The sequence below is a fragment of the Cherax quadricarinatus genome, chromosome 6 (genome assembly GCF_038502225.1).
Source record: "Cherax quadricarinatus isolate ZL_2023a chromosome 6, ASM3850222v1, whole genome shotgun sequence".
In the NCBI taxonomy this organism is placed as follows: domain Eukaryota; kingdom Metazoa; phylum Arthropoda; class Malacostraca; order Decapoda; family Parastacidae; genus Cherax; species Cherax quadricarinatus.
The window spans coordinates 69,216,952-69,234,156 of record NC_091297.1 but is presented as its reverse complement, the minus strand read 5'-3'; the positions used below and the strand labels follow the sequence as shown (position 1 = coordinate 69,234,156).

The window sequence follows — 17,205 nt, the reverse complement described above, 5'->3', positions numbered from 1 at the left end:
ATAAAAATGGTTCTCAAAATGTTACCCTGAGCCACCACTTTTTCGTAAAGAAACTTAAGGGTATAACTAAAGCCGTTCTTACTTTCGGAATCCAGCTACTTATAAACCACTGAAAAAATCTGTGAAGCCAGCCTTGGAAATAAATGGAAATAAAGCTTTAGAATATTTACTTTATTTTTTACTTAATTCTAACTATAGATTCACTACAAATCTTATGATTACAAGCATTGATCCTGATACCAACCTCTTATTTAATGACTTAAATGATTGAAACAGTTACTGTAATTACTACACAGCAGAACAATCAAAGGCACTTCTCAGAGCTAACAACAACATAACTATCTTTAACTACAATATCAGATCTTTAAGCAAGCATTATGATGACCTCCTAGCATTACTAAATTCCTTGCATGCCAATATGTCCATCATTACACTAACTGAAACCTGGCTAAATCCTGATACTACAGATGTCTATGCCATTCCTGGTTACACAGCCATACACATCTGTAGGCCAGATCAACAAGGGGGTGGCACTGCTATTTACTACTCAGACCAACTAGAATGTATCACTAATACTTGCACAAGGGATGAACATGGGGAATATATAATAGCTAAATTCAAATCCAAATACCTACAAAAACCTCTCACAGTGATAAACATCTACAGAGTTCCACAATCAAACATTAGCCAATTTAGTCAAAACCTAGGAAGTATGATAACTGATGCACGCATGAACAAAGATCACTTACTACTCTCAGGTGACTTCAATATAAATCTCCTGCAAGACCAGGATCCACACGTTACTGAATTCACAAACACAATGAGTAACTGCATGTTGCTACCAACAGTAACAAAACCTACAAGAGTTACGGAGAATAGTGTTTCCCTACTTGACCACATCTGGACCAACACCATATCCCCTTTAAAATCAGGCATAATTACAGAAAATACCACAGACCACTACCCTACTTTCCTCATAACAACTCTTGGTAAAATACCCCAAGACACTACTAAAGTCACCTTCAGACTTCACAATGAGGCAGCCATTAATAACTTCACAACAGCAGTAACAAACATTGACTGGCACACTGAGCTAGAAATCTATACAGATATTGACGAATGTTTTAATAATTTTCTAAAAAAGACCCAATACCTTTATAACAAGCACTGCCCTAAAAAAACTAAACAGATGACAGCTAAGAGACTGAACAGTCCCTGGCTAACACCCAGCATTCTCAAATCCATAAATACAAAACACCGATATGAAAAACAGTACAGAATGGGTCACATAACCAGAGACCAAACAAAACGTTACTCGTCAATCCTAACCAGCCTGATAAGAAGGGCAAAAAAATTGTATTATGAGAACAGATTATCCAACTTACGAGGTGATATAAAAAAGACCTGGAAGACCCTATCAGAAATTCTGGGAACAAAAAAGATATCACGACATAGCGAAATAAAATTAGCAAAATCAGATGAACCCCAACTCCCACCAACAGAAACAGCAAACAGACTCAATGATTTCTTCTCCACTATAGGTCAAAACCTCGCCAATAAAATCCCAAGCTCAGATACCCCACCAAATGACTACCTCACTGGCAACTACCCGAACACACTGTTCCTAGCTCCGACTAACCCATACGAAGTCTCCCTTATTATCAACGCACTGAAAAACAAGGCAGGAGATTTAAATACCTTACCACCCTTTATATACAAAAAAGCGTCACAAGTGCTATCACCAATCATTGCAACACTCTTTAACAAATCCATTGAATCCTCCACCTTCCCTACAGTTCTCAAAATAGCAAGGGTCACCCCGATCCATAAAGGAGGAGACCAGAGTTGAGTAACTATAGGCCAATATCCAATTTACACCCTCTCTCAAAAATCTTCGAAAAATTAATTCATAAACGAATCTACTCCTACCTCATCTCCCAAAACATTATCAACCCCTGCCAATTTGGATTCAGGCCTAATAAAAATACTAATGATGCTATTATACACATGCTAGAACATATATACACTGCAATAGAGAAAAAAGAAGTCCCACTGGGGATCTTCATTGACTTACGTAAAGCTTTTGATACAGTTGACCATGACTTGCTCCACGTAAAATTGTCACACTATGGTATTAGAGGGCACTCCCTCAACTACTTCAAGTCTTACCTCAGCAACAGAAGCCAATATGTGTACGCAAATGGGGCAAGCTCTTCCGCTCAACCAATTACAGTTGGTGTCCCACAGGGAAGTGTCCTTGGCCCTCTTCTCTTTCTCCTATACATAAATGACCTACCAAATGCTTCGCAATTACTCAAACCCACACGTTTTGCAGATGACACTACATACGTCTTCTCCCACCCGAGCCCAGTCACGCTAGCCAATACTGTAAACACCGAGTTACAGAAAATATCTACCTGGATGAGGACTAACAAACTTACACTAAACATTGACAAAACCTACTTCATTCAGTTTGGTAACAGAGCTACAGATGTACCTCTTAACATAACAATAAACAGATCACCTATCACAAAGCTAACAGAGGGAAAATTCCTAGGAATCCACCTCGATAATAGACTCATATTTCATACACATATACAACAAATTTCTAAGAAAATTTCCAAGACTGTAGGCATACTATCGAAGATACGGTACTATGTTCCACAGTCAGCCCTCCTGGCCCTTTATCACTCTCTTATTTACCCCTATCTCACCTATGGAATTTGTGCATGGGGCTCAACAACAACTAACCATCTCAGACCACTAATTACCCAACAAAAGGCTGCAGTTAGAATGATAACAAATTCTCACTACAGGCAACACACTCCACCAATATTCAAAACACTCAACCTACTCACCATACAAAACATCCATACTTATTATTGCACTTATTACATACATAGAACACTTAACTCTGATATTAACCCTCCCCTCAAACATCTCCTTGCCAACCTCAACAGAACACATGACCATAACACAAGGCACAGATCACTCTTTGATGTTCCTCGTGTCCATCTCACGCTATGCAAAAACTCAATGCACATAAAAGGCCCTAAAATCTGGAATTCATTACCTGTAAATATAAAAGAAACACTACCTGTTTATAAATTCAAGTCTCTTCTCAAAGATCACTTACTCACTCAAAACGAAATAAATACTGAATAACTGAACCTTATAAATTGTATATCCTATATGTTACTCACAATTATATCACACAAATGTTAAACCTAGGACCCAATCTAACTTTATTATATTTTTTTAAATACACTACCTAACAGAATACTCCATTCGACTGAATGTACAGCAATGCAAGCAACCATATGACCTGTCTTTGTAATACTCATTTGTGCTTTATAGTTATCTGTTTACAATAATGTTTTATCACTGATTTCATCATTGCTTAGTTAATCTTAAGTTAATTTTAAGCCAGCCCGGCGGGTGGAAACATTTCGACACGTTTCCTTACACCTGTTGTCCTGTTCACCTAGCAGCAAATAGGTACCTGGGTGTTAGTCGACTGGTGTGGGTCGCATCCTGGGGGACAAGATTAAGGACCCCAATGGAAATAAGTTAGACAGTCCTCGATGACGCACTGACTTTCTTGGGTTATCCTGGGTGGCTAACCCTCCGGGGTTAAAAATCCGAACGAAATCTTATCTTATCTTATCTTATGCTAAAATTACTAAATAAATAAATAAATAAATAAATGAAAATATAAACACATATGAAGTAAAATGTGATCCTTTATTGACAACGTTTCGCCCACACAATGGGCTTTTTCAAGTCACAAACAGGTAAGAGAGTATTTATAGTCAGGTACTCTCGTACCTTCCACTCAAGTAGATCTGTTTGTGACTTGAGAAAGCCCACTGTGAGGGTGATACGTTGTCAATAAAGGATCACATTATACTGCATATGTGTTTATATTTCCGAAGCCGGCCTTACCGTGCCAAGTTTTGGAGACAGCGAAGAGCTCAAATCTTCCACTTAGAACAAAATATCTTCTATGGCTCGAAAAGTCAGGAAATTACGAAGACGGTAGAGATAAAATAATTGCCAGGTTACAATGCTGCCGGTCATTCGATGACGTTCTTTTTTTTATATAATATAGTTCTAGTTCTAGTTCTGATGACCAGAGCTTTGGTAAGATGGGTAAGGAAGAAGGATGGGTAAGGATGGAAATATTGGAAAAGGGTGGGAGGGGGGAGAGAGGTAGGATATAAAAGATAAGTGGCCCAACCACTTTGGTGTAATTTAAAAAGTGTATGTGAATTGATAAGATATTCTTTAAGGGGTATAATACTAACCCATCAGAGTCACATAGATATAATAGGTATATAAGTACATGACTCTGAACTGGTAATAATTATACAAGTTGCAATTGCCTTTTTTTTTTTTTTTTTTTTTTTTTGCGATTGCACAACGGATATTTATACAACAAGAAAGGCAATAATTTTCTGGCCAGTTTATGAGCTCGTGACAATAGCTTCTTAATGGTGGTGTCCAACAATAGTCAATAGCATAATTTTACATTAGAAAGTTATTTAAGATGTCTCCCTAATTGGGGGCGATGATTTTCTCAGTATACATAGAAGGGTTCTGGTGGTATCCAATCTTCTTCATCAGGGAGGTTGCTCAATATCATGGGTCGAGGGTAATCATCTTTATGAATAAAATTTGTATATAGTCGTCAATTGTTTCCACATTATCTTAAGCCTCTCTTCAGAGGCCGAGGATTATATCATCATCAACTATTGTTTTTTCCCCCTATGGCTTCAAATAAATGCCAACATCCTCCTGGATTATAACAGGTATACCAGAGAGTCCTGGAGTCGGCCAGAACTTACCTATGCCAAGCTACACTGTGCAGTGGCAGTTGTTTTTCTCGCAGTAGATTCTGAAATCCAGTTCTGCAGGTTGGGATCCCTCCAGGGGAGGTGGCTTAATGCCGGTGACGGGCCCATGATCCAGGGGAATGCATTTACCCTCACTCTCCTTGGATCGAAAATGATTGTCTCCCATTCCTCAGTCGCTGTGACTGAGGAATGGGAGATTTAGCGCTTTCTCTGAATGTAATAATAGCAGTAGTATTATAAGTATTAGTAACACTAATAGTAGTAGTAGTAGTAGTAGTAATAACAGAAGCATTGGTAACAATAATAACAGTAGCAATAGTAGTAGTGGTAGTAGGAGTAACAACAGCAGTAGTAGCAGAGGCTACGAGAGTAGTAACAATAGTAGAAGTAGCAGTGGTATCAGTAGTAGTAATAGTAGAGGTAACAATAACAGTAGAAGAAGCAGCAGTAGTAATACTAGATGTAGTAGTAGTAGTAGCAGCAGCAGTAATAGTAGTAGCAGTAGTAGTAGTAGTCGTTACAGTAGCAGTTGTAATAGTATTAGCAGTTGTGGTAGTAGTTTAGTAGTAGTGGTAACTGTGGTAGTAGTTTAGTAGTAGTAGTAGTAGTTGTGGTAGTAGTTTAGTAGTAATAGTAGTTGTGGTAGTAGTTTAGTAGTAGTAGTAGTAGTTGTAGTAGTATTAGCAGTAGCAGCAGAAATACTAGTAATATTAATAGTATCAACAACAACAACTCTGCAGCACTAGAGAGACAGGTAGACTGTAACACTGACTCGTAAATGTACTGAGGATCTGTCAGTCTTTAGTAAACAGCAGTCACATATACAACAGTCACATTTACAACAGTCACATTTACAACAGTCACATATACAGCAGTCACATTTACAACAGTCACATTTACAGCAGTCACATTTACAGCAGTCACATATACAACAGTCACATTTACAACAGTCACATTTACAACAGTCACATTTACAACAGTCACATATACAGCAGTCACATTTACAGCAGTCACATTTACAACAGTCACATTTACAGCAGTCACATTTACAACAGTCACATATACAGCAGTCACATTTACAACAGTCACATTTACAGCAGTCACATTTACAACAGTCACATATACAGCAGTCACATATACAACAGTCACATTTACAACAGTCACATTTACAGCAGTCACATTTACAACAGTCACATTTACAGCAGTCACATTTACAACAGTCACATTTACAGCAGTCACATATACAACAGTCACATTTACAACAGTCACATTTACAGCAGTCACATTTACAACAGTCACATTTACAGCAGTCACATTTACAACAGTCACATTTACAGCAGTCACATTTACAACAGTCACATTTACAGCAGTCACATATACAACAGTCACATTTACAACAGTCACATTTACAACAGTCACATTTACAGCAGTCACATATACAACAGTCACATTTACAACAGTCACATTTACAGCAGTCACATATACAACAGTCACATTTACAGCAGTCACATTTACAGCAGTCACATTTACAGCAGTCACATATACAGCAGTCACATTTACAACAGTCACATTTACAGCAGTCACATATACAACAGTCACATTTACAGAAGTCACATTTACAGCAGTCACATATACAACAGTCACATTTACAGCAGTCACATTTACAGCAGTCACATATACAACAGTCACATTTACAACAGTCACATTTACAGCAGTCACATATACAACAGTCACATTTACAGCAGTCACATATACAACAGTCACATTTACAACAGTCACATTTACAACAGTCACATATACAACAGTCACATTTACAGCAGTCACATATACAACAGTCACATTTACAGCAGTCACATATACAACAGTCACATTTACAACAGTCACATATACAACAGTCACATTTACAACAGTAACATTTACAACAGTCACATTTACAGCAGTCACATTTACAACAGTCACATTTACAACAGTCACATTTACAGCAGTCACATATACAACAGTCACATTTACAGCAGTCACATATACAACAGTCACATTTACAACAGTCACATTTACAACAGTCACATTTACAGCAGTCACATTTACAACAGTCACATTTACAACAGTCACATTTACAGCAGTCACATATACAACAGTCACATTTACAGCAGTCACATTTACAACAGTCACATTTACAACAGTCACATACACAACAGTCACATTTACAACAGTCACATTTACAACAGTCACATATACAACAGTCACATTTACAACAGTCACATTTACAACAGTCATATTTACAGCAGTCACATTTACAACAGTCACATTTACAACAGTCACATTTACAGCAGTCACATTTACAACAGTCACATTTACAGCAGTCACATATACAACAGTCACATTTACAACAGTCACATTTACAACAGTCACATTTACAGCAGTCACATTTACAACAGTCACATTTACAACAGTCACATTTACAGCAGTCACATATACAACAGTCACATTTACAGCAGTCACATATACAACAGTCACATTTACAGCAGTCACATTTACAACAGTCACATTTACAACAGTCACATTTACAGCAGTCACATATACAACAGTCACATTTACAACAGTCACATTTACAGCAGTCACATTTACAACAGTCACATTTACAACAGTCACATTTACAACAGTCACATTTACAACAGTCACATTTACAACAGTCACATTTACAGCAGTCACATTTACAGCAGTCACATTTACAGCAGTCACATTTACAGCAGTCACATTTACAACAGTCACATATACAACAGTCACATTTACAACAGTCACATTTACAGCAGTCACATATACAACAGTCACATTTACAACAGTCACATTTACAGCAGTCACATTTACAACAGTCACATTTACAACAGTCACATTTACAACAGTCACATTTACAACAGTCACATTTACAACAGTCACATTTACAGCAGTCACATTTACAGCAGTCACATTTACAGCAGTCACATTTACAGCAGTCACATTTACAACAGTCACATTTACAACAGTCACATTTACAGCAGTCACATATACAACAGTCACATTTACAACAGTCACATTTACAACAGTCACATATATAACGCTTTAAACACGTCAATGAAAGTCGGGAAAACAGACACAGAGGATAATTTGTTTGTATATATGTATATTTTTTGTTTTTAATATGCACAGTACATAAATAAAGACATCAACACACAAATTCTTTCACTCAGCTCGACTACTCATGGCGCCAAACACACGAACATTTTATCGGGTAGTTATGTTGTATACAATACAACATAGCCCATGCATTTTGATTTGTAAATGTCCACTGTTACACACGAGTGTGCATCTATGGATATATATTTACATGTAAATTCATAAATACATAATCTAATATCACAAGGTGAGGAAATATGTAATGCCCTCTTTAAATCTCTTCTTCCCGGTGATTCAACCAGGTGGTAGGATTGAAGGAAAGGATGAAGGAGTTAAATGAAGGAATTTAGCGAAATGGAAGGAATTGAAGGATATTGCGTTTCATGCAATTAGTTGAAAGAGGCTATAAGCGCAATGATGAAGGGAAAATGACATTGAATGATTGTTGACAGGTTAGGATAGCTGTTGAAAGGACTGGAACAATGAAAGATTGCTTATTTCATCGAGTCGTTTGATGCTTGCATGATGGGTGAGGTAGTTGAAAGACCTGACTGATGTATGGGGGGCACATGAAAAGTTACGTAAAAGATGGGCGTCATTTAGAAAAAAAGGATGTGAGAATTACAATTCCATGGAAGCCTAGGGACATGATACATTCCCCTTTCTCAAAGACGTTACAGAGGATTGAAATAATTCAGGGAGGACGACAGTGGCAGGACTTGACAACGTCAAATTATATAATGCCCAGTGGGATTAGGAAACGTAAAGTGCATTAGATCTATATTGACAGTGCCTCCAGAGTTAAGCTGATTGATTATGAAGGAACAAGGTCAGCTTCACCGGGATGATGAGTAAACAAGTGAGATCAGGCATGAAACAGTCTCTGAATACAAGACCGACTGATCATCTGATGGAGTACTGGAGGAGAGGAGGTCTTCAGATAACCTTAAAGAGAAAGAAGGATGGAGACCATATATCATCTCGGAAACAGAATGATGAAAATATTCTTATGGTGGCAGGGAAAGATGGAGACTCGAAGTAGGTGTAGCACAACAGGATAAACTCTTGGACTGGATGTGAGTGATTTGGAGGATGGACTTCTGGAAGAATATGAGAGTGATGGAGGATGAACTCCTGGAGTGGATGTTAGAAGGGTGGAATAGGTAAAATAGACGATGGATAGGCGATGAGTTTCTAATGCATTAAGCAGCAGGATGTGGATGCTGGGAATGAAGGATACGATTAGGGCAGATCATGGGGACTAGTTAGCCAGCATGGCTTGCAGAAGACTGATGAAGACTCAGCAGGAGGAAGGAATATTTACAAAACGTGTCGTAGCAGCTAGAAGCATGCATTTTACCGCTGACGAGGAAATGATGAGCCTGGGTATCCAGGAAGGGCAGGAGGAGGGGCAGGGTTACCATAATTGTGCGGAAGGGCTTGCTGGACGATGATATCGAGGACAGAGGCAGCTGGTATGATGTTCTTGCCACTGCCCTTGTTATGTTCGTGTGACTGCTTGCTATGCTTGTTGAACTGCAGTTTGTTTGTGTCGTGGATCTGATAGACGTGCTCCTCAGGGTCCTGACCGTACTCGAAGCCGAAACCTTCAATATTACGGGGGTAGAACACCTCTTCGCCGTCTTTCAGTGCTCGTGGCTTTTCGAAGGCAAGGTAAATATCATTGGGTTGGCCGTCACCTCTCGGAGCCTTCGCCCTGAAGAAGTCAGATAGATCATGAGCCATGACAATATATAGAGGTCAGTTTGACACCTTGCTGGTGCCAACTTGGATCGTCACTCTATGAAGTTTAATTCGCTTAAAATTATACTCCTATATTAAATCACAACAGTCATGAATTACAAAACATCGGAAAATTACTCATCAGTGTTTCAGCTATACGTACTGTATGTCCTAACAAAAATATTCTTAAAGCTAGGTATTAAACAGAGGAAAGAGAGAGGACTGAGGGTCGGGGGGGGGAGGACAGGTCACATCTTAAGTGTCACGAGGCCACATAGACATAAGCTTCTGCTTCTACCTACGTTAACCCGCACCAGCCATCATCTCTGGCTTCCCGAGGATGATCTTTTCCATCAGGAAAGGTTAAGCTTGGTAATATTTATCAGGAAACAGGACAAATGTTTCCTAACGAGGGTCTTAGTCACATGATGACCCGCAGCTGGAGCTTTGGGTCATCTGACTGAGGAAATAATCTAAGTGCAAGCCGGAGGAGGAAAGTCAAGAACACACTTTGAGCTTCAGCAGAGAATAACGACAAAAATCAGAAGGAACATAATTCATAAGTATACAATAAATGTTATTTACATTTATACTATGAATGGAGTAAAAAGTATAAGGAAAAAATGCATTCTTCGAGTCTGTAAACATCTGATAATTTTTCTCTTCGGTATCAATAGGACAAAACTACTTATGTTTGCGAAGTAATTTTAATCCAGTTTTAAATCCGTCTACTGATCTTCATTTTACTTTAGATTATCTTTATTTAAAAAAAATCGCAGATCTATTAGGCGAAGATTTTTCAAGATAATCATGAAGGTGACCAAGGCTAAGATAGTGAGTGGGAGGGCGGAAAGTGAGTGGAATATCAAGTCAGGTGAGTGGAACAGTGAACTCTTATAGAACTGGAGAAGCAAAGATGATCCTAAAGAATTTGTAGAAAGAAAACAATGGAAAACCAAATGGACCTTTGGGAGAGAATTAGTAGAACTTGGGGACTGAAATATCAGGTGAAGCTCACGTGTGTCATCGGTAAAACTACTGAGGGAAATGTTAGGTAGGGAAAACATGTGAAAATTTATGTTGAGCCTTTTTAAGATGGCACAAGTATATGATATTTAGGAAAAAAGCAAGGATAAAAGTGAAATTGTGAAACAAATAAAATATTTGAATTCTTTTTGGTAAATGCAAAGAGAAGCTTAAACATGAGATGAATCCGCAGATTACGTTGAAGGTGTAGTAGAGGTACAGTGGACAGTGCAATGATGGGAGTGGAGGAAGTACATATATGGGATGATGAAGTGATGGCATGTATGATGGATGCTGGAGGGATGGTAGAGTGGGCGCAACAAAGGAAGATGCAAGTCAATCCGGAATGAGTTGGGGGAAGACAGAAAGAACGCTGCTCTGAGAGGGAATAAGAAAAAGAAATTAAAAAGTATGTAAGAGTACGTATGGAGCTGCTAGACACTTTAAGTATTTATAGAGATCTTAAAGATTCTACAAGGTGACAAGATTGACAGGAAGATGGGACGTCATAGAGTGAAAATGATCTGTACAGAGCAGGGAGGATCTACAAAGAACTGGAAGGGTTAACAAAGAGCTGGAAGGGTATACATGGAGCTGGAAGGGTCTACTTTGAGCTGCATAGCCATACTTGGTAATGAAAAGCCTACAGGTAGCTGGAAGGGTATACAGGAAATCAGACGTGTCTACAGGCAGCCGAAAGGATGTATAGGAAGCTGGAAAGGTCGACAGGGAGCTGGATGGGTTTATATGGAGTTACAAGAGTCTACTGGATGTTGGAAGGATCTTAACGAGTTAACAAAACCTGTGAAGAGTGAGCATTACACATGTGGCAGTTGTTGCGCATAGTGAGGAGTTGAGAGAACTTTGTAGTGGATGGGAAATACTATTGTATAAGAAGAGAGAAGAGAAAGGGCAGAATAGATGTAGGTTCGGGAGTGAGGGCGTAAGAGATAGTATAAGTAGGTACATACCTGACATTTTCACTGGGAATGTAGCCGTGGAAGGATAAGCTCTCTGCTCCGCTCTGCGCCTCCGTCAACTGGAGGACAACACTCGCGGAGATCAATAGCAATACGACCTTCCACTGTGGTGCAGCACAGGATGAAAAACAAAACACGTGATTAGCAAAAATGAGCTTCCTGGGTCCAGTGTCACACTTCTTAACATCGTTAACGGCATCGTACTCCTCTGGTAAATGTTCTAAAACGTATGAGAGTGTTCTGAATACCACGTGATATTAAAACCTCTAAATGATAAGTGGAGTCAAAGTTTATATTACAATATTTGTTCTGTTTTGAATGAGGTTGTACCAACACTGACCCTATAATGAAGGAAGTTAACATGGGACTAGAGTGTTGTGATGTGCCACGGCACCACTAGAGTGTTGTGATGTGCCACGGCACCACTAGAGTGTTGTGATGTGCCACGGCACCACTAGAGTGTTGTGATGTGCCACGGCACCACTAGAGTGTTGTGATGTGCCACGGCACCACTAGAGAAAGCTAGTGAGACAAATGCCTCAGGTGAGCTCATTAAGCTAGTGAAACAAGTGCCTCAGGTTAAGCTAGTGAGACAAGTGCCACAAGTGAGCTAATTAAGCTAGTGAAACAAGTGCCTCAGGTTAAGCTAGTGAGACAAGTGCCTCAGGTGAGCTCATTAAGCTAGTGAAACAAGTGCCTCAGGTTAAGCTAGTGAGACAAGTGCCACAAGTGAGCTAATTAAGCTAGTGAAACAAGTGCCTCAGGTTAAGCTAGTGAGACAAGTGCCTCAGGTGAGCTAATTAAGCTAGTGAAACAAGTGCCTCAGGTTAAGCTAGTGAGACAAGTGCCTCAGGTGAGCTAATTAAGCTAGTGAAACAAGTGCCTCAGGTTAAGCTAGTAAGACAAGTGCCTCAAGTGAGCTAATTAAGCTAGTGAAACAAGTGCCTCAGGTTAAGCCAGTGAGACAAGTGCCTCAGGTGAGCTCATTAAGGTAGTGAGACAAGTGCCTCAGGTGAGCTCATTTAGGTAGTGAGACGTGCAACTCAAGTGAGATTATTAAGTGAGACACACACCTGAGGTGAAGTCATTACAGCTAGTGAGCGAGAGACAGAGATGAGACATGATCTTTGACCAAACATCCAGATGTACAGGAAAACAGCTCAGTCATATTGTGTTGTTTGTAATGTGAATTTAGGCTTCAGCAACGGCAACAAAATGTGTTGTGTATGTGTGTGTGTATGTGTGTGTTTGTGTGTATGTATGTACTTACCTAAATGTACTAGCCTAATTGTGGATGCAGGGGTCGATTCACAGCTCCTGGCCCAGCCTCTTCACTGGTCGCTACTAGGTCCACTCTCTCCCTGCTCCGTGAGCTATATCGTATCTCTTCTTAAAGTTATGTATGGATTCTGCCTCTACTACATCACTCTCCAGACTATTGCACTTCCCGACAACTCTGTGACTGAAAAAATACTTCCTAACATCCCTTTGACTCATCTGAGTCTTCAACTTCCATTTATGACCCCTTGTTTCTGTGTCCTCTCTCTGGAACATCCCTGTGTACTCACCTAGTTACTCACCTAGTTGAGGTTGCAGGGGTCGAGTCCGAGCTCCTGGCCCCGCCTCTTCACTGTGTGTGTGTGTGTGTGTGTGTGTGTGTGTGTGTGTGTGTGTGTGTGTGTGTGTGTGTGTGTGTGTGTGTGTGTGTGTGTGTGTGTGTGTGTGTGCATGTGTGTGTGTGTGTGAACTACATTTACTGGTATTTTCCTGTGTGTTTCGAGAACTTTATTTCTAGTTAGGAAAGGTTACATTAAAAATGGAAAATTTAAAGTTATAAAGCCGATGATTTAGAGGCTTAACTTTGACATATAATTAACGAGAAGAACATTGTAAACTTTTAAATTAAGATACTTTGTACAGTCAATTTATATATATTTGTTCACTAGAATAATTAGCAGTAACAGACGACACAGTTGGGAACCTTGAGGTGATCTTAGTGTGGCAAAGTGAAGCAACCATAGCAATGTTTGGCATCTATAAGCTTTTTAGTAAGGGATGCAAGTTTTGAACTTGTTATATAGTAATGAAGTAGAGGCAGGAGGAGGCAGCTTACCATGATTCTCAGTGTACCCTGCGTGTGCGCCTACTGATGTCTTGGATGGAACTGATGCATCTCCTGCCTCCTTCACCATATTTATAATCCTCCGTGACCTCTAAACCACTGAGGATATGACCATTACCACACTGCCCCCCCCCCACCCCTCCACCACTGTCGTGTGTACATGAGGGTACTTGTGTGCATGTGCGGAGGTGCACATGGAAAGGAGCGTTCCGCTCCGCCCAATACCGGAAGAGTGTGTGAAGCCTACCCGAGCAGGAACCTTCCTACCGACCCAGAGCAAGTGTGAGGTAAACACTTCCTACTCTCACTTGCCTCTCATGCAGGACCCTGGCTTTGTCTCCACCATCTCACTGCCACATACTGCTCTCAGTGTTTACGAATAATAAACCATATATGCTGGGATATAATGTATTTTTAATATGCTTGGGTATGGTAACGTTACCAACACTACCCTGCCACTTTCACTACTAGACATCAAGGTCAGTGCCGCCGTGATGAGTGCCACACTCATCATCAAACAACTCGTGTACACAGCTTTAGTTCTCCAATTAAACAATACATACACGTAAATACACATTTACCGAAAGACTTTTTTTTTCCCCTACACATGAGCGAATTTTCACGAGATAGAAAACCAGTTGAAGACACTAGAGGAAGGTATGTTGTGATCCATGCTGGGTACTGGTGGCATGACTGCAAGTGGCCTCTGGTGGCATGACTGCAAGTGGCCTCTGGTGGCATGACTGCAAGTGGCCTCTGGTGGCATGACTGCAAGTGTCCTCTGGTGGCTTGGTGGTTAACACTCTCACTTCACACGGCGAGGGCCTGGGTTCGATTCCCAGCCAGAGTAGAAACATTGGTCGTATTTCTTTCCACCTGTTGTCTATGTTCCCCATCAGTAAAATGGGTACCTGGGTGTTAGCCGATTGGTGTGGGTCGCATCCTGGGACACTGACCTAATTTGCCTGAAATGCGGAGCATAACAAGTGGCTTTCTATGTAGTAGTATGTCATTGTTGTCAGCTAGGACTGTATACCTTGTACATGTACTGGTAGTAAATAAAGATATTATTATTATTATTATTATTATTATTATTATTAAAGTGCCCCAAGGTGATGCATTTTTTGTGCGTACACTTTCTCTCTTCTGAGGTGATTATTAGCTGAGCTGCTGGTAACTGTGGGGGTTAATGTGATGGGAACTGTTGTTGCTGTGTTAGTTACTGTGTTGGTAACTGTGGTGGTTACTGTGGTGGTTACTCTGGTAGGAACTGTGGTTACTGTGTTAGTTACTGTGGTGGTAACTGTGTTGGTGACTGTGGAGGTTACTGTTATGGGAACTGTGGTTACTGTGTTAGTTACTGTGATGGTAACTGGTGGTTACTGTGATGGTAACTATGGTTACTGTGTTAACTACTGTGGCAGTATCTGTAGTGGTTACTGTTGTGGATACTATAGGGTAACTGTGGTTACTATGGTGGTAACTGTGGTTACTGCTTTTGTACTGTGATGGTAACTTTGGTGGTAACTGGGGTGGTTCCTGTGATGGTTGTTACAGTTACTGTGGTGGTTATTATGGTTTCTGTGATGGTTGTTATGATTACTGTGATGGTTGTTATAGTTACTGTGATGGTTGTTATGGTTACTGTGATGGTTGTTATAGTTACTGTGATGGTTGTTTTGGTTGCTGTGAGGGTTGTTATAGTTACTGTGATGGTTGTTATGATTATTGTGATGGTTGTTATAGTTAATGTGATGGTGGTTATGGTTACTGTGATTTTGCTATGGTTACTGAGGTGGTTGTTATGATTACTGTGATGGGTGTTATGAATACTGTGATAGTTGTTATGATTATTGAGATGGTTGTTATGATTACTGTGATGGTTGTTATGGTTACTATAGTGGTTGACATGGTTGTTGAGATGGTTGTTATGGTTACTGTGATGGTTGTTATAGTTACTGTGATGGTTGTTATGGTTACAGTGATTTTGCTATGGTTACTGAGGTGGTTGTTATGAATACTGTGATGATTGTTACGGTTACTGTGATGGTTATAGTTATTGTGATGTTTGCTATAGTCACTGTGATGGTTGTTATAGTTACTGTGATGTTTGCTATAGTTACTGTGATGGTTGTTATAGTTACTGTGATGTTTGCTATAGTTACTGTGAAGGTTATTATACTTACTGTGATGGCTGTTATGGTTTCTGTGATTGTTGTTAAAGTTACAGCGGTGGTTCTTATGGTTACTGTGATGGTTATGATTACTGTGATGGTCGTTATGGTTACTGTGATGGTTGTTATGATTACTGTGATGGTCGCTATGATTACTGTGATGGTTGTTATGATTACTGTGATGGTCGTTATGGTTACTGTAATGGTTGTTATGATTACTGTGATGGTCGTTATGGTTACTGTGATGGTTGTTATGATTACTGTGATGGTTTTTAAAGTTACTGTGATAGTTATGGTTACTGTGATGGTTTTTATAGTTACTGTGATGGTTGTTATGGTTACTGTGATGGTCGTTATAGTTACTGTTGTGGTTGTTATGGTTACTGTGATGGTCGTTATAGTTACTGTTGTGGTTGTTATGGTTACTGTGAAGGTTGTTATGATTACTGTGATGGTTGTTACAGTTACTGTGGTGGTTTTTATAGTTACTGTGATAGTTGTTATGGTTACTGTGATGGTTGTTGTGGTTACTGTGGTAGTTGTTATAGTTACAGTGATGGTTGTTATGGTTACTGTGATAGTTGTTATGATTACAGTGATGGTTGTTATAATTACTGTGATGGTTGTTACGGTTACTGTGATGGTTGTTATTGTTGCTGTGATGGTTGTTATTGTTGCTGTGATGGTTGTTATGATTATTGTGATGGTTGTTATAGTTACTGTGATGGTTATTATGGTTACTGTGATGGTTGTTATGGTTACTGTGATGGTTGTTATGGTTACTGTGATGGTTGTTATGGTCACTCTGATGGTTGTTATGGTTACTGTGATGGTCGTTATGGTTACAGTGATGGTTGTTATGGTTACTGTGATGGTTGTTATGGTTACTGTGATGGTTGCTATTGTTGCTGTGATGGTTGTCATGGTTACTGTGATGGTTGTTATGGTTACTGTGATTTCTGTTATGGTTACTGTAATGGTTGTTATGGTTACAGTGATTTTGCTATGGTTACTGAGGTGGTTGTTATGAATACTGTGATGATTGTTATGGTTACTGTGATGGTTGTTATGATTACTGTGATGGTTCTTATGATTACTGTTATGGTTGTTATGATTACTGTAATGGTTGTTATGATTACTTTGATGGTTGTTGT

The 17,205-nt window shown here is 39.6% G+C and overlaps 1 protein-coding gene across 1 annotated transcript; it reads right to left on the bottom strand.

The window, feature by feature from the left end:
• Positions 1-8,008: 8,008 nt before the first annotated feature.
• LOC128693850 (uncharacterized) lies at positions 8,009-14,002 on the bottom strand. The gene is made up of 3 exons (XM_053783720.2): positions 13,869-14,002; positions 11,747-11,859; positions 8,009-9,723 (listed from the first exon to the last, which is right to left on the bottom strand). The coding sequence occupies exons 1-3, from the start codon at positions 13,869-13,871 to the stop codon at positions 9,363-9,365; spliced, it is 477 nt and encodes a 158-aa protein (XP_053639695.2). The 5' UTR covers positions 13,872-14,002; the 3' UTR covers positions 8,009-9,362.
• Between the last annotated feature and the right edge of the window lie 3,203 nt (positions 14,003-17,205).

Bases quoted from the DNA above. Each gene is read 5' to 3' on its own strand.
- LOC128693850 (XM_053783720.2), bottom strand. The intron at 9,724-11,746 runs GTATGTACCTAC...TGACTTCTTCAG, and splicing joins ATTCCCAGTGAAAATGTCAG to GGCGAAGGCTCCGAGAGGTG.